General features: G+C 49.9%; 2 protein-coding genes across 2 annotated transcripts; one reads left to right on the top strand and one right to left on the bottom strand.

Moving 5' to 3' along the window:
* Nucleotides 1-861: 861 nt before the first annotated feature.
* Nucleotides 862-14,068, bottom strand: sprtn (SprT-like N-terminal domain). Its single transcript, XM_070884833.1, has 5 exons — nt 13,796-14,068; nt 12,521-12,620; nt 7,740-7,868; nt 4,091-4,358; nt 862-2,699 (listed from the first exon to the last, which is right to left on the bottom strand). Exons 1-5 carry the CDS (start codon nt 14,053-14,055, stop codon nt 1,903-1,905), a joined length of 1,554 nt encoding a protein of 517 aa, XP_070740934.1. The 5' UTR covers nt 14,056-14,068; the 3' UTR covers nt 862-1,902.
* Nucleotides 14,069-14,469: 401 nt separating this feature from the next.
* exoc8 (exocyst complex component 8) lies at nt 14,470-17,117 on the top strand. The gene has a single exon (XM_070884827.1). It carries the CDS (start codon nt 14,652-14,654, stop codon nt 16,848-16,850), a length of 2,199 nt encoding a protein of 732 aa, XP_070740928.1. The 5' UTR covers nt 14,470-14,651; the 3' UTR covers nt 16,851-17,117.
* The last annotated feature ends 919 nt before the right edge of the window (nt 17,118-18,036 follow it).

Here is an 18,036-nt window from a genome sequence, read left to right as displayed (position 1 = left end):
ACGATGTTATGGAGGTGGAAATAGCCGGTCTTAGTTATGCTACGGATATGTGGCCGGAAGCTCGTTTCAAGGTCAAGTACACCAAGGTTGCGAACAGTTTGGTTCAGCCTCAGTCAGAAGTTGGGACGAGGGATGGAGTCAGTGGCTAGGGAACAGAGATTGTGGCAGGGACCAAAAACAATGGCTTCAGTCTTCCCAATATTCAAAGAAAGAAAAAGATGTGGGCATTGTAGTGCATAGATCTCTTAAAGGTTCATGAGCAATACTGTGAAGCGATAGCTAAAGTGAATAGGGAGTCGGGGTGCATTCATAGGAGTTGATAAGGCCTTGTCCACGATTTCCTCCCTCACTTTCCTAGGATGCATCCCATCCACTCCTGGTGATTTATCAGCCAGCCTTTCTAATATCTATCAATTTTTATCCTATCAAGTGTCTCCACTACCTCCTCCTTCACTATGTCTCAGGCAGAATCCTCTTCCTTGGTGAAGACAGATGCAAAGTACTCATTTAGTACCTCAGCCATATTCTGCTTAAATGCATTGGTCTCCTGTTTGGTCCCTAATCAACCCCGCCCCTCTTACTACCCTTACAATATATATATGCCTATAGAAGACTTTTGGATTAGCTTTTATGTTGGCTGCCATTCTATTCTTTTTGCCCCTCTTATTTTCTTTTTCACTTCTTCTCTGACCTTTCTATACCTAGCCCGAGATCCCGATGTAGGTGTTAAAGACACAATCTGAGGGTCGGCAGGTGATACAAAGATCTGTGTGAGTGTTAGGACTGTAGACGTGTTGATTTCTGGATTCTTTTACCTCAATCTGATTCAGCAAAATTACTGAAACGAATACCGTTTGTGCTTTAAACAAAGCAAGCTTTTATTTAAAAAGCAAATCCCGATCGGGGACCTTATCAGACAGAAGGAATGCAACTCTGATAGAACGCACTCACTTCCTACGGACAAAGTGATGTTACATTGCAAAGGGACGATGGTTATACATTTTCGGCAAAAGATAACAAGATAGGGCTAGAGTGACATCCTAGTTCAGCCTATCTCTTTTGATCCCTCTTTCCCTTTGTCCACTCATAAGCCGACCTAAGTATGGTCTGATTTTAAACAAAGACCTTCTGTTAATGTTTCAGGTTAATAACATGATTTAATAAGACCTTGAGGTTTTTCTGCAAGCTGTGGGTTTTGTTTCAATATGTGTTAGTGTTGTAACATTTCGCAGTCTGGAGTCTGAGATGTCATGGCTATTCCTCCATGAATTCTTTGTTAGCTTATACTGTCCCTATACAATTCCCACATTCTCAACTTCAATGTCTCTATACATTTTTAAACATTCACAGACGATGGTCCATGGCTTCAGGCAGATCCCTTAATCATAAACACTTCGATAAGATCATCCCTCAGTTATCTAAACCCGAGCCAAGTTTACGTAACTTACAATTTAACCCTCGAAACCCCGGTATCATTCTGAACATAATCAACATGGAGTCAGGACACAGTCATTTTTATTAACACGGTTCATAATTCAAGTAATCATTCAAAGATTTAAAAAAAGGTTGGGAAAAAACTGCAGTTAAAATGAACATTTTAATCTGCAGTGAAGAGCAAAGAACGAATCAGTTAATATTTAATATGAATAATAAAGTGTACAGAAAATTGCAATGGCAACATCTTTTAGAAAAATTTCCACTGGAATAAATATATATATATTTCTCTCTTTACAAGTCTCACTGAGACAAACAGCTGGGATGAAATTAAACCTGTAGGATATTTGAGGAGGAAAACAAACCCCCAGATTTTCCTGGAGATACTCACTGTCTCAGACACGATTGAAATAAAACTCACATGATCCACAGCATCACATATAAACGACATCTCTCTCTCTCTCCCAGTCACTGGAGGCAGGAATCCAGGTGCTGGTTAATTCCAGATGCCGAGAAGGCCAAGCCACAGACGGGGCAGTTAACAAGCTCACCGCCGGCGCTGGTCCCAGATGCGCCAGCTGGGCTGTCCGTCTGCCATGGTCCTGTGCCCGCGGCATTCCGGCTGTGCCGATTGCTGGAGTCGGCCTCGTCGGACGTGCTCGCTCCGGCAGATCGAGCTGCCGCCGGCGATTTACCGAAGGCTTGCAGGATGGGCGCTCCGGGGGAGGGGGGTTCGGCCCGCATCTTTTTCCTGGCGCTTGTGCCGGCGGCGGAGCGGCCCGGTTGGTGAGGCGGCCCGTGCAGTTCAGAGATGGGCCGTTTCTGGTTACTTTTAGGCACTTTCCCCTTCGCAGAGTCCGTTGGCGGTGGGCCACCGATTTTAACGGGCGACCCGTCGACGCTGATGAAAGCCCCGGCATTGGCGACGGATTTTTTAGCGGTCTTCGGGCCGGTGTGGTCAGCGGGGCGTTTCAGCAACCACCCCGAAAGGACGGAGGGCGGCCGAGCACCCGCCGGGATGGGGCTGGCCGGATTTGCAGCCTCCGGAGAAGCTCCCTGCCGGTTGGATTCAACGACCCAGGAGCCCAAACCCGGTTCACAACCTCGGGGAACATCCTGGGAGCGCGAGCTGAGCAACTTGCTGCTCTCGGGAATCCTCCCCATGGGCGTGCGTTGAGAAGGCAAGTCGGCGCTCCTGCCTCCGAGGATACGGCCTTTTCCAACGAACGGAATGACAGAACGAATATCCACGCCCAGGGATCTATCTAAACAACAGAGCGAGACAAAGATGAGCAGTGATTACTGGGTTTGGCCAATTACACACTGGGCCAAGCTTCAAAAAACATGAAAGGTGTTCACAGAACCATAGATGGTTAACAGCACAGAAAAAGGCCATTCAGCCCGTGCCAGCTCTTCCGCAAGAGCCCTTCAGCTCGTCCCACTCCCTCGCCCTTTCCCCGTGGCTGTTCAGATCACTGACCATCGCTCTGCACTGGAAACAAAAATGCACAGCGACTAGTTTGAATACTGTGTCAATTATACTTCATATTCTGCATTAGGGTCTTAACCCAGGAATGTATTCATTCTCGGGATGTGGGCATCGCTGGCAAGGCCTGCATTTATTGCCCATCCTTCGTTGCCCTCGAGGTGGTGCTGAGCTGCTGCAGTCCGGGAGTGAAGGCACTCCCACTGTCGTGTAGTGGTTATGTTACATAGCATTGCATAGGATATGCAGCACATAAACAGGCCATTCGGCCCAACCAGTCCAGGCCGGCGTTTATGCTCCACTCAAGTCTCCTCCCATCTTTCCTCATCTATCTCCATCAGCATAACCCTCTATTCCCTTCTCTCTAATATGCTTATCCAGCCTCCCCTTAAATGCATCGATATTATTCGATTCAACCACTCCCTGTGGTAGCGAGTTCCACATTCTCACCACTCTCTGGGTAAAGACGTTTCTCCTGAATTTCCTATTGGATTTCTTGGTGACTATCTTATATTGATGGCCTCTAGTTATGCTCTTCCCCACAAGTGGAAACATTCTCTCTGTATCCACACTATCAAAACCTTTCAGAATTTTAAAAAGACCTCAATTAGGTCACCCCTCAGCCGCCTTTTTTCAAGAGAAAAGAGACCCAGCTGTTCACCCTTTCCTGATAGACGTATACTTACATTTCTGGTATCATCCTTGTAAATCTTCTCCACACCATCTCGTGCCTCAATATCCTTTTTATAATATAGCGACCAGAATTGTACGCAGTACTCAAAGTGTGGTCTAACTAAGGTACAATACAAGTTTATCATAACTTTACTACTTTCCAATTCAATCCCTCTAGAAATAAATCCTAGTGACTAGTTTGTTTTTTTATGGCCTTGTTAACCTACATCGCTACTTTTAGTGATTAGTGTATCTGTACGAGATCCCTTTGTTCCTCGACTCACCCAGATTCGCACCCTCCACTGGACTAGTAATCCAGAGACTTGCACTAATATTCCAAAGAACACAAGTTCAGACACCATCATCCTCCAGACAGCCAGACACAACCCCCCACCCACCCCAGCCTGCCAGACACACACACACACACACACACACACACTCCCCCCTCAGCCACACTCAGATACACCCTCCCCTCAGACAGACAGACACACCCAGTACCTTTGTCCTTCAGTGGTTTTGACTGCTTCCCTGGCGTTTCCCCCCGCACCCTTTTCTTCACCTTGTAATTCTCGGGCTCTTTGACTTTGGTGTATGTCCCGCCACAAATCCGCTGATGCTCAGCCCACCAGGGGTCTCGCGCTGACGGTGCTCTGTTCATCGCCCGTTTAACGTATCCGAGGTATGGCCGCCTGTTTTGACAGGGTCCGTCACATCGCCACCAGTGCTGCCGGTATACATCCACCTCTTCGTGGAAGTTGTGGTAAATCTGAAAGAGACGTCGTTTACATATGAATTAGGAGGAGTCGGCCATTCGGTCTCTCGAGCCAGCTCCGCCATTCAATATCATGGCTGATCTTCTACCTAAACTCCACTTTCCTGCACTATCCCCATATCCCTTGATTGCCTTAATACCCCAAAATCTATCAATCTCTGTCTTGAATATACTCAAAGACTGAGTCTCCACAGCCCTCTGGGGTAGAGAATTCCAAAGATTCACCACCCTCTGAGTGAAGAAGTTTCTTCTCATCTCAGTCCTAAATGGCCGACCCCTTATTCTGAGACTGTGACCCCTGGTTCTAGACTCCCCAGCCAGGGGAAACATTCTCCTTACATCTACCCTGTCCAGCCCTGTAAGAATGTTTTCTGTTTCAATGAGATCACCTCTCATCTCCTAAACTCTAGAGAATATAGGCCTAGTCTACTCAATCTCTCCATCAGGTGAACCTTCATTGCAAGTATAACTTTCCTATGCCAAGGAGTACTCCAGGTGCGGTCTCACCAGGGCCCTGAACAATTGCAGAAAGACGTCTTAATTCTTATACTCAAATCCTCTTGTAATAAAGGCCAACATACCATTTGCTTTCGTAATTGCTTGCTGTACCTGCATATTAACTTTCAGCGATTCATATACAAGGACATCCAAATCCCTCAGAATATCTACATTTCCCAATCTCCCACCATTTAAAAAACAATCTTTGCTTTTCTATTTTTCCTACCAAAGTGGATAACTTCACATTTCTCCACATTATATTCCATTTGCCATGTTCTTGCCCACTCACTTAACCGGTCTATATCCCTTTGAATCTTCCTCACAACTTACCTTCCCACCTAGCTTTGTATCATCCGCAAACTTGGATATATTACATGTGGTATCATTGATGTAGATTGTAAATAGCTGAGGCCCAAGCACTGATCCTTGCGGTACTCCACGAGTACCAACTGGAATTTTTTCTTAAATTATTCGTTCATAGGATGTGGGCGTCGCTGGCAAGGCCAGCATTTATTGCCCTCGAGAAGATGGTGGTGAGCCGCCTTCTCGAACCGCTGTAGTCAGTGTGGTGAAGGTGCTCCCACAGTGCTTCAGGAGGGAGTTCCAGGATTTTGACCCAGCGACGATGAAGGAACAGTGATATACTCCCAAGTCAGGATGGTGTGTGACTTAAAGGGGAACTTGCAGGTGACGGTGTTCCCATGCGCCTGCTGCCCTTGTCCTTCCAGGTGGTAGAGGTCGTGGGTTTGGGAGGTGTCGAAGAAGCCTTGGCGAGTTGCTGCAGTGCAGCTTGTAGATGGTACACACTGCAGCCACGGTGCGCCGGTGGTGGAGGGAGTGAATGTTTAAGGTGGTGGGTGAGGTGCCAATCAAGTGGGCTGCTTTGTCCTACATGGTGTCAAGCTCCTCAAGTTGTTGGAGCTACACTCATCCAAGCAAGTGGAGAGTATTCCATCAATCTCCTGACTTGTTCGCTGTAGATGGTGGAAAGGCTTTGGGGAGTCAGGCAAGACACTCGCCCCAGAATACCCAGCCTCTGACCTGTTCTTGTTGCCACAGTATTTATGTGGCTGGTCCAGTTAAGTTTCTGGTCAATGGTGACCCCCAGTATGTTGATGGTGGGGGATTTGGCGATGGTAATGCCATTGAATGTTACGGGGCTGTGGTTAGACTCTCACTTGTTGGAGATGGTCATTGCCTGGCACTTGTGTGCCGCGAATGTTACTTGCCACTTATCAGCCCAAGCCTGAATGTTGTCCAGGTCTTGCTGCATGTGGGCATGGACTGCTCCATTATCTGAGGAGTTGCAAATGGAACTGAACACTGTGCAATCATCAGCGAACATCCCCACTTCTGACCTTATGATGGAGGGAAGGTCATTGATGAAGCAGCTGAAGATGGTTGGGCCTAGGACACTGCCCTGAGGAACTCCTGCAGTGATGTCCTGGGGCTGTGATGATTGACCTCCAACCACCACAACCATCTTCCTTTGTGCTAGCTTTGACTCCAGCCAGTGTAGAGTTTTCCCCCTGATTCTCATTGACTTTAGTTTTACTAGGGCTCCTCGATGACATACCTGGGCAGTTTTCCATTGTCAGATAAATGTTGTAGCTGTACTGGAACAGCTTGGCTAGAGACGCGGTTAATTCTGGAGCACAAATCTTCAGCACGACAGCCGGGATGTTGTCGGGGTCCATAGCCTTTGTTGTATTCAGTGTGCTCAGCCGTTTCTTGATATCACGTGGAGTGAATTGAATTGGCTGAAGACTGGCTTATGTGATGGTGGGGACCTCAGGAGGAGACCGATATGGATCACCCACTCGGCACTTCTGGCTGAAGATGGTTGCAAATGCTTCAGCCATGTCTTTTGCACTCACGTGAGGGGCTCTGCCATCACTGAGGATGGGGTCCGCATGGAGTCTCCTCCTCCCGTTAGTTGTTTAATGGTCCACCACCATTCACGATTGGATGTGGCAGGACTGCAGAGCTTTGATCTGATCTGTTGATTGTGGAATCGCTTAGCCCCGATTATGGCAAGCTGCTTCTGCTGTTTAACATGCATGTAGTCTTGTGTTGCAGCTTCCCCAGGTCGGCACCTGGTGCTGCTCTTCTACACACTGCATTGAACCAGGGTTGATCCCTTGTCTTGATGGTAATGCTAGAGTGAAGGATATACTGGGCCATGAGGTTACAGATTGTGGTGGAATACAATTCTGCTGCTGCTGATGGCCCACAGCACCTCATGGTGCCCAGTTTTGAGTTGCTAGATCTGTTCTGAATCTATCCCATTTAGCACGGTGGTAATGCCACACAACACGATGGAGGATGTTCACAGTGTGAAGACGGGACTTTGTCTCCACTATGATTGTGCGGTGGTCACTGCTACCAATGCTGTCATGGACAGTGTATCTGCGACAGGTAGTCTGACGAGGACGAGGTCAAGTAGATTTTTCCCTTGTGTTGGTTCTCTCAGCACCTGCAGCAGGTCCAGTCTGGCAGCTATGTCCTTTAGGACTCGGCCAGCTGTGCCAGTAGTGGTGCTACCGAACCACTCTTGGTGATGGACATTGAAGTCCCCCACCCAGAGTACATTCTGTGCCCTTGCTACCCACAGTGCTTCTCCCAAGTGGATTTCAACATGGAGGAGTACGGATTCATCAGCTAAGAGAGGGTGGTAGGTGGTAATCAGCAGGTTTCCTTGCCCATGCTGGACCTGAAGCCATGAGAATTCAGAGGTCAGTCTCACACACACTGACCCCGCAGTGTCAGAGGTCAGTCTCACACAAACTGACCCCACAGTGTCAGAGGTCAGTCACACACTGACCCCGCAGTGTCAGAGGTCAGTCTCATACACTGATCCTGCCTCTGGGTACTTACAGTCACATTGGCTCCAGTCATCGTGTTGATCCTCCTCATGTGTTTGCAGAACTCGGGCCCATGAGACTCATGATCTTTGTCATTGTTTGTGACGAACAGCAAGGCGTGGATCATTTCGTGTAATAGCGTCTATTGAGGAAGCAAAAGAATTGTTCTATTTTATTTAGTTGGCCTTTCAAATATTTTCACAAAGCACCATCTGTTTTTCTTTAAATTTAATAGAAAAGCTCTATAGAAATGTGAATGTGCTCATTGCAGATGTGCATCTGGTCAAGTATGAAACTGCAGAGAAACCAATACTGCTGCACATCGAAACTGCCCTTAGTGCACATCGGTTTATATACTGTGGGCGTTTTAATAGTCTGCCAGTACAATTCATGTAAAGGAAAAATTGCATAAATGTGAAACATTTTAGCAAGAGCAACCCACCTCATCCAGTTAAGAAAAAAGCTGTTGGCCCTTAATTTTAGAAAATCCCCCAAATGTTTAGAGATATTTTTATTTTTAAAATCTAAAGAGGTTCAGGAAGGAATTTTTCAGACTTCACCACTCCATACTCGTTAACCGGCAGGAGTTTTTAAAGCTGGTTTTTTAGCTCACAGGAGATGACGATGTGGGATAAGTATTTACTGAAATGGAAAAATGCAAGATGTGAAGTAAGCAGTGTCTGTCTTGTGATGTACAAGACCTCACAACTGTGAGGGACAGGCTGGATAGACCATGTCTGCCATTTTCTGTATGCTCGTATTTTAAAAGTGGCTTTATATCTTTATTCACTGGTCGCTGGATTAGAATACCTCTCAAAAGCGAGGACGAATGCATTTTCAGCCATACATTTTAAACAATGGTTAATGTGCCATCACCTCCTTCACTGGTACCTTGTGTGAACCCCAAAAAATATACACGTGATATTCAATGGCATATGACTGCCACAGTTTGAACACACACACACACATGGCACGCCCTCCATTTTCCCCCGAGAACTAACGTCAATCTGTGGGATAAAACCTCTGCTCACCGAGCTGTCAATCACAGAAGGCTCCAGCCAATCACATGCCCTGTTCTCAGCAGGCTTCTGAACGCAAATCCTGAAACAAAGACAGAGTATGCACACCACCACCGCACACCCCCTCACCAATTTAATTAAGCCAAAATAGCCATTCATCAATAGTGAATGGAATCAATTTGCATTAAAGCCTAACATGCTGGCCAGGGCAAGCGACCGTCCCAGTTAATTAACCTCTGGAGCTCTGCAATATTCTCCGTTCCATCAATCTGCATATAGAAAGCCTGCCAATAGCCAGTGCGGCTAGATGGTTCCCTGAGGAACAGACCTCAAGTGATATTGATTTAACCTCGTGTGCTGATTTTAGCACCAGCAAACGTCAATTCATCCGCAATGACATCTACACTGCCATCCTGAATAGCTCAAAAGGAAGCAAAAATCCACAAACACTCGTATCAATGGAATAATCCTGGTGCCCCACTGAGCATTCCATTTCCCCCCTTCAGCACGAAGGAAGTGTGCAGCTTACCAGTCACATCATCGTTATTCTCTTTTATACAATAGGTCTAGCCTCTAACCAAAACCAGGAAAATAAGATAGAGAGGAGCTTGGTTACTGAACCTGCACAGTACACATCCAATAAACAGGCAAGAAATGAGTATCTTAAAGAAACAGCAAGCAAATATAAATCAACAGGAATCTATTGGAAACACGCCAACTTTGCCGTTTCGCACTTAATGAAAAGATCAACAGACATCCCTGCTGGTGTATTTGGACTTTCAAAAGGCTTTTAACAAGGTCCCACACAAGAGATTGGTGTGCAAAATTAAAGCACATGGTATTAGGGGTAATGTACTGACATGGATAGAGAACTGGTTGGCAGACAGGAAGCAGAGAGTCGGGATAAACAGGTCCTTTTCAGAATGGCAGGCAGTGACTAGTGGGGTGCCGCAGGGCTGTGCTGGGACCCCAGCTCTTTACAATATACATTAATGATTTAGATGAAGGAATTGAGTGTAATATCTCCAAGTTTGCAGATGACACCAAGCTGGGTGGCGGTGTGAGCTGTGACGAGGACAGCAAGAGGCTGCAGGGTGACTTGGACAGGTTAGGTGAGTGGGTAAACGCATGGCAGATGCAGTACAATGTGGATAAATGTGAGGTTATCCACTTTGGTGGCAAAAACGTGAAGGCAGAATATTATCTGAATGGTGGCAGATTAGGAAAAGGGGAGGTGCAACGAGACCTGGGTGTCATGGTTCATCAGTCATTGAAAGTGGGCATGCAGGTACAGCAGGCGATGAAGGCGGCAAATGGTATGTTGGCCTTCATAGCTAGGGGACTTCAGTATAGGAGCAGGGAGGTCTTACTGCAGTTGTACAGGGCCTTGGTGAGGCCACACGTGGAATATTGTGTTCAGTTTTGGTCTCCTAATCTGAGGAAGGACGTTCTTGCTATTGAGGGAGTGCAGCGAAGGTTCACCAGACTGATTCCTGGAATGGCAGGACTGACATATGAGGAGAGACTGGATCGACTGGGCCTGTACTCACTGGAGTTTAGAAGGATGAGAAGGGGTCTCAGAAACATATAAAATTCTGACGGGACTGGACAGGTTAGATGTAGGAAGAATGTTCCCAATGTTGGGGAAGTCCAGAACCAGGGGACACAGTCTTAGGATAAGGGGTAAGCCATTTAGGACTGAGATGAGGAGAAACTTCTTCACTCAGAGTTGTTAACCTGTGGAATTCCCTGCCGCAGAGTGTTGTTGATGCCAGTTCATTGGATATATTCAAGAGGGAGTTAGATATGGCCCTTACAGCTAAGGGGATCAAGGGGTATGGAGAGAAAGCAGGAAAGGGGTACTGAGGGAATGATCAGCCATGATCTTATTGAATGGCAGTGCAGGCGCGAAGGGTTGAATGGCGTACTATGTTTCTATCCTCAACAAATAAATATCTGGGAAGGCCAGTGCAGCTTACTGTGAAGAATGTACTTGCCTGAGAGGCAGTGCAATGAAGGTTCACTAGATTAAAGCCTGGGCTGAGAGGGTTTCCTATGAGGAGAGATTGAGTAGATTGGGTCTATTCTCTCTGGAGTTTATTAGAATTAAGGTGATCTCATTGAAACATTCAAAATTCTTAAGGAGCTTGACAGGGTAGATGCTGAGTGGCTATTTCCCCTGGCTGGAATGGCTAGAATTAGGGGTCACAAGCTCAGAATAAGGGGTCGACCATTTAAGACTGAAGAGGAATTTCTTCACTCATTTACTTGGAATGCTCCACCCCAAAGCGCTGTGGACGCAGAACATTGAGTACATTCAAGGCTGAGATCGATAGATTTTTGGACTCTAGGGAAATCAAGGGATATGGGAAGCGGGCAGGAAAGTGAAGCTGAGGTTGAAGACTCGAGGGACTGGATGGCCTACTCCTACTTCTTATGTCTGTATATCTTACAGGGAGAGGTTAGACTCAGAATCAAATAGTCCAATGGGAATGCAAGATTCTTTGTGCTGCTGGTGCTGCAGAGTGAATGGCACCCCTGGAGGGGGGCAGGGAAGGTAGGCGAGATGTGGGAAAGGAGTTTGGTTCAATTAGCTTCAGGGGTGTGTGTGTGTGTGTGTCTACACTGTGCAAGCACAGCAGCAGGGGCAAGAACCTGCACTTATAAAGCACTTCCAAATCTCTCTCGGAACGTTCTAAAGTGCTTCACGGCCAACCAATGAATTATCTTCCCGACGTGGAAATATAAACATTCACTGTGTTACGGAAATAAGCCACCCTGCCAGCAGAGATCACAGCATTGCCACTACCCCAGTGATCTATGAATGAAATGACACTCAAATACTTCGCACATTTCCTTGCGGACGGAATGAATATTCCGTCGTGGGATTTCAGACCCATGTATTGTGAATTATGTATACTTCGAGAAATGTTTCACATTTGAGGGCGACTTTGAATTTATTAAGGTGATGGGTGGCAGCTGCTGTGTGCAACTTCATCCACTTTTCCCACCCCCACTCCAATAACACCAGCTTCAGAAGAGGACCTCTTTTTTAAAAAAGTTTCTCAAGCATCTTTACATCCGAGAATCTTAACTTGGAGGGGGTGTGGTGCAGATTCACCAGAATGATACCTGGGCTAAAGGGGTTAAATTACAGGGACAACCATCATCATCATAGGCAGTCCCTCCAATCGAGGATGACTTGCATCCATGTCAAAAAGTTCACAGGTGTTTCAATGAAGGACCTAATATTCCAGGTCCCGAACTAAATCTTGAAGGGTGGAAGATGTCTGTGCGTGGATTTTTTTAACGTGTGGTGGCCGTTGCACACCAGCCACCACACGGGTTTGACAGAGCTCGGTCTTGGTCCAGTGGCAAGGATTAACCAAGACGACTGGAGACCAGCGCTGCTGCACGGACCTAGTGCGCACACATATCGCAGTGTGGGCTGGGCCCGTGCTGCCCCTGGGCCCTTGCCTCTTCTGAGCCCTAAACTCAAGTCTCTCCCGGGCCCCGATCACATCCCTCTACAATCTCTCGCTGCTCCTTCGCCCCGACCTCACTGCTCCTGCTGTACAGGGACAACCACAATCTAACTAAATGGCGGAACAGACTTGAGGGGCTGAATGGTCTCCTCCTGCACTCCTTGTACTGCAAACCCACGATTGCAACAGCTGCCCAAAAACATTTAGGCTCGAGGATCCCGTTACCAGTAGCAGGTCTCCTGTAGGACAAAACACTGGGAAATGTGGCACCGATGCTACTCGACACATACCTCAACCAAGTCTCGCCTGGGCCGCAGTTTCAGCAGCGGTTCACTGATGCGAATCGAGCATAGGCCTCCTCTCCCCTCATAACAGCACACCCCTGCGCATCTGCAACAAATCCACAATAGGTCAGCACCCATTAATTCAGCATAGGGAAACAGCAAAGCAGCCACCATAAACAAAGGCAGATGTAACACATGGCTATTGTGAATATTACATTGATGTCTGATGCAAGTCAACAGACACAATTATCTTTGTGCACACAGTGGGGGCGGAACGAGGGAGGCGGAAGGGGGAATGGGGGAGAGAGATGAGGGGGAATGGGGGGGGGGCGGGCGGAGGGAAAAGAAAAGACACAATCTTGCCGTAACAGATCCACATTGACTGTCCCTGATTAATCCACGATTTTCTAAATGATGATTTATACTGTCCCTCAGAATTTTGCCCAGTAATTTTCCCATCACCGAGGTCAGGCTTGTAATTAATCCCTTTCCTTCTTTTTAAACAATAAAATGTTAGCAGTCCTCCAGCACCACACCTGTGGACAGAGAGGATTGGAAAATATTGGTCAGAGCCTCTGCTATTTCCCCCCTTACCTCTCAATAGCCTGGGATACATTTCATCCGGGCCTGGCGACTTATCTACTTTCAAAGATGCTAAACCTCTTAGTACTTCCCCTCTCTCTAATATTTCACAATCCTCCTCAACTACAATGTCTGCATTGTCCCTCTCTTTTGTGAAGATAGACACAAAGTATTCATTAAGAACCATACCCAAATTTTCTGTCTCCACGCATAGGTTGCTTTTTTGGTATCTCTAATAGGTCCTACTCTTTCCTTAGTTATTCTCTTGCTCTTAATGTATTTATAAACATCTTTGGGTTTTCCTTGATTTTACTTGCCAATATTTTTTCATGCTCTCTCACTTTGCTCTCCTAATTTCATTTTAATTTCATTCCTGCACTTTCTATACTCCTCTAGGGTTTCTGCAGTATTGAGCCCTCGGTTTGTCATAAGCCTCCCTTTTTTTCTTTATCCTACCCTGTATGCCCCTTGACACCCAGGGGGCACTAGATTTGTTAGTCCCACCCTTATTTTTTAAGGCCAAACAGCCTTGTTATCTATTGTCTAAGGTTGTTGAAATCCCCTTCTTGTTTTGGCGCTGCTCAGAGATTAGCCTTCTGGTAAATCTCCCCTGCGCCCTCGCTAGTGCGATGCTGTAATGTGGGGACCTGAACTGTACATCCAGCCCGGACCGGGGCCCGGCGCCTCCCCGCCACTCACAGCGTCATGCGCGGGCTCCAGCGCACCTCCACTCCGGCCAGCCGGCCCCAGAAGTAGCGCTCGTTGAACTGCAGGTAGAGGCCCCTCAGGTCGGGGTTCGGGTCGATCAGCTCCCACGACCCGTCCACCACCGAGAGCGGCGCCTGGCCGTCGGCGGGCCCCGGGCTCTGGACGGCGGGACCCGAGCTCTGGGCGGCGGCGGCGGCCTCCCTCTCCCAGGCCGCCTGCAGCTGTAGCGCCAGCAACATGTCAGCTTCCATCCTCCGGCTCCCAGCTTCAACTGTCAACGGGCATGCGCAGTTCGCCTCACTGCCTTGTCCCCGCCCCGCCGCAGGTCACATGATGGAAGGGTGAACCAATGGGCGGGGCTGGAAAGCGTCGCCGACCGGCCAATCGGAAGCCATGGGAGGGAAGGGGGGGGGGGCAAGGGGAACTAATCCGACCAATAAACGGACTGGAGAAGATCGTCCACCGGCCAATCGGAAGTTACCGAAGAGGGTCAGGGAAACGATCCGACCAATGGGTTCGGGCTGCAAAAAATATCGTCAAGCGGACCAATCAGAAGCTGTTGGAGAGCCGGGGGTGGTGGTGGGGTGGGGGGGGGGGAGAAACGATCCGACCAATGGGCGGGCTGGAAATCACCGCTGGCTGGCCAATCGGAAGCCGCGGGGCAGAACAGGGCGGCGCGCGAGCGGCTGTCAGTTGGCGGCGCGAGCGGGCGGGTGACGGACGGTTGGGCCTGGACGCGCTTTGAAACTCGAGTGGCGGCAGCAGCAGCAAGGCCCAGCTCTGGCTGCGGCCTAACTCGAGTCTCACCCTCACCTACCCACCCGCCCCCCTTTCCCGTGCGCTAGTGATGGCGGCGGACGGGGCCTCCAAGCTCCGGCGCCAGCTGGAGGCGCCGCGCTTCGAGCCGGGCCTGTACGTCAAGCAGCTGTCGCAGCAGTCGGACGGCGACCGCGACCTGCAGGAGCACCGGCACAAGATCCAGAGCCTGGCCGACGAGACGGCGCAGAACCTGAAGAAGAACGTCTACAAGAACTACCGGCAGTTCATCGAGACGGCGCGGGAGATCAGCTACCTGGAGAGCGAGATGTACCAGCTCAGCCACATCCTCACCGAGCAGAAGGGCATCATGGACGGCCTGACCCAGCTGCTGCTGACGGCCGACCGGGAGCAGCTCCAGCAGCAGGGCTCCCGCCAGCTGCAGCAGGGGACCTCCTCGTCCGGCGGCGGCGGCGGCAGCACCACCACCGCCACCACCACCTCCTCCTCCTCCTCCGAGGCGTTCCTGCTGCTGCCGCGGGAGGCCGAGGAGCACAAGCAGCGCACCCTCACCACCCTGCTGGAGAAAGTGGAGGGCTGCCAGGACCTGCTGCAGGCGCCCGGCCGCTACCTGGTCTACAACGGCGACCTGCTGGAGTGCGACGCCGAGACGGCGGCGCAGGTGCAGCGGGTGCACGCCTTCCTGATGAACGACTGCCTGCTGGTGGCCGCCTGGCTGCCCAGCCGCCGCGGCGCCGTGCGCTACCGCTACGACGCGCTCTACCGCCTCGACAGCTTCGCCGTGGTCAACGTCAAGGACAACGGGCCCATGCGCGACATGTTCAAGGTGCTCATGTTCCCCGACACGCGGGTCTTCCAGGCCGAGAACGCCAAGGTCAAGAAGGAGTGGCTGGAGATCCTGGACCAGACCAAGAAGACCAAGGCGCTGACCGAGCGCCTGGAGGTGGAGAAGGCCGAGGCCCTGCTGCTGCTGCTGGCGGCCGAGGAGGAGGAGAAGACGAAGAAGTCGCGGCCGCCGCCGTCTCTGTCGTCCAAGGCCAACCCGTTCGACGAGCAGGAGGAGCCCCCGGCCCTGGAGCTGGTGGACCTGAGCCTGGAGTGGATCCAAGAGCTGCCCGAGGACCTGGACGTCTGCATCGCCCAGCGTGACTTCGAAGGGGCGGTCGACCTGCTGGACAAGCTGTCCGACTACCTGCGCGGGGCGGCCGGCCAGCCCGGGGTGCGCCAGCTGCGCGGCCGGGTGGAGCAGCGGGTCCGCCGGCTCACCGACGTGCTGGTCTACGAGCTGTCGCCCGGCCGCTCGCTGCGCGGCGGCCCGCGGGCCACCCGGCGCGCCGTCTCGCAGCTCATCCGCCTCGGCCAGTCGACCAAGGCCTGCGAGCTCTTCCTGAAGAACCGCGCGGCCGCCGTGCAGACAGCCATCCGCCAGCTGCGCATCGAGGGCGCCACCTTGCTCTACATCCACAAGCTCTGTAACATCTTCTTCACCGGCCTGCTGGACACGGCCAGGGAGTTCGAGATGGACTTCGCCGGTGACAGCGGCTGCTACTCGGCCTTCGTGGTGTGGTCGCGCTCGGCCACCCGCCTCTTCGTCGACGCCTTCAGCAAGCAGGTGTTCGACAGCAAGGAGAGCCTGTCCACCACAGCCGAGTGCGTGGAGGTGGCCAAGGAGCACTGCAGCAAGCTCAGTGAGATCGGCCTGGACCTCACCTTCACCCTCCAGGCCCTGCTGGTCAAGGACATCAAGGCCGCCCTCCACAGCTACAAGGGCATCATCGTGGAGGCCACCAAGCACCGCAACTCCGAGGAGATGTGGAGGAAGATGAACCTGATGACGCCCGAGGCCTTGGCGAAGCTGAAGGAGGAGATGAAGGGCAGCGGCATCACGAATTTTGATCAGTACACGGGCGACGACTGCTGGGTCAACCTCAGCTACACCATCGTGGCCTTCACCAAGCAGCTGATGGCCTTCTTGGAGGAAGGGCTGAAGCTCTACTTCCCCGAACTGCACATGGTCCTTCTGGAGAGCCTCCGCGAGATCATCCTGGTGGCCGTGCAGCACGTCGACTACAGCCTGCGCTGCGAGCAGGACCCGGAGAAGAAAGTCTTCATTCGCGAGAACGTTTCCTTCCTGTACGAGACTGTCCTCCCCGTGGTGGAGAGACGGTTCGAGGAAGGAGTTGGAACGCCGGCCAAACAACTCCAGGATCTCCGCAATGGATCCCGGATCATTCGCGTCAATCCAGAAAGCACCAATTCGTTTGTGTAAACTACTGAACTGTTTTGCGAATGAAACAATTATTGCAATCGTTCCCTTCACAGCTACACGTTATTTTTTATTAATCACTAACATTAATACTGCATAAATACCCGTTTATGTGGGACCCATCATGAACTTACTGCCTTACCTTATATATAGCATTAAGATTAATGTACTAAGATGTTGCTGCCATTTTCAATAGCACCTGCCCTGTATGGACTACTTTCTGTTTTTGTCTGGTTATATTCCACTAGTAAAAGCAATTTGTGGCACTAATTGTATTTGCTTAACTCCAAACCTTTGTGCAAAAAAAAATTGAATTGGTTATGTATGGCACACAAATGGGAAATCTTTGATAGTGTCTAGTGCAAAGATGATGGAATAACTCGAAGACATAGGATCATAAACTGTCAGTTTGCTTGACATCCAGTACTGGATGCGCAGAGATTTTTTTCCAACTAAATATTGGGACTACCAAAGCCATTGTATTCGGTCCCTGCTGAAACTTCTGTTCCCTAGCCACCGACTCCATCCCATCTCCCTGGCAACTGTCTGAGGCTGAACCAGACTGTTCGCAACCTTGTCATATTTGACCCCGAGGTGAGCTTCCGACCACATCCGCGCCATCACTATGACCGCCTATTTACATAACATCGCCCAACTCCGCCCCTGCCTCAGCTCATCTGCTCCTGAAACTTTCATCCGTGCCTTTTGATAACTCTGAATTTGACTCTTTCAACACACTCCTGGATGGCCTACCAGCTTCCATCCTTCCTAAACTTAAGCTCATTCAAAACTCTGCTGTCCGTATCCGAACTCTCATCAAGTCCCGTTCATCCATCATCCCTGTGTTCGCTGACCTACATTGGCTCCTGGTTAAGTAACACCTCCATTTAAAAAAAAAAAAAAAAAATTCTCATCCCTGTTTTCAAATACCTCCATGGCATCGCCCCTCTATATCTCTCTTACCTCCTCCAACCCTACAACCTACCGAAATATCTGTGCCCTTCCAATTCTGGCCTCTTGCGCATCCTCAATTTTAATTCATCCACCATTGGTGGTCATGCCTTCAGCTGCCTGGGCCCTTAACTTTGGATTTCCCATCCTAAACCTCTCCTCCTTTAAGACGCTCCTTAAAATTGACCTCTTTGACCGAGCTTTTGGTCATCTGCCCTAAGTTCTCCTTATGTGGCTT

Source organism: Pristiophorus japonicus, chromosome 7, assembly GCF_044704955.1.
Source record: "Pristiophorus japonicus isolate sPriJap1 chromosome 7, sPriJap1.hap1, whole genome shotgun sequence".
In the NCBI taxonomy this organism is placed as follows: domain Eukaryota; kingdom Metazoa; phylum Chordata; class Chondrichthyes; family Pristiophoridae; genus Pristiophorus; species Pristiophorus japonicus.
The sequence above is the reverse complement of the archived record's forward strand: the minus strand, read 5'-3'. Positions and strand labels throughout refer to the sequence as shown.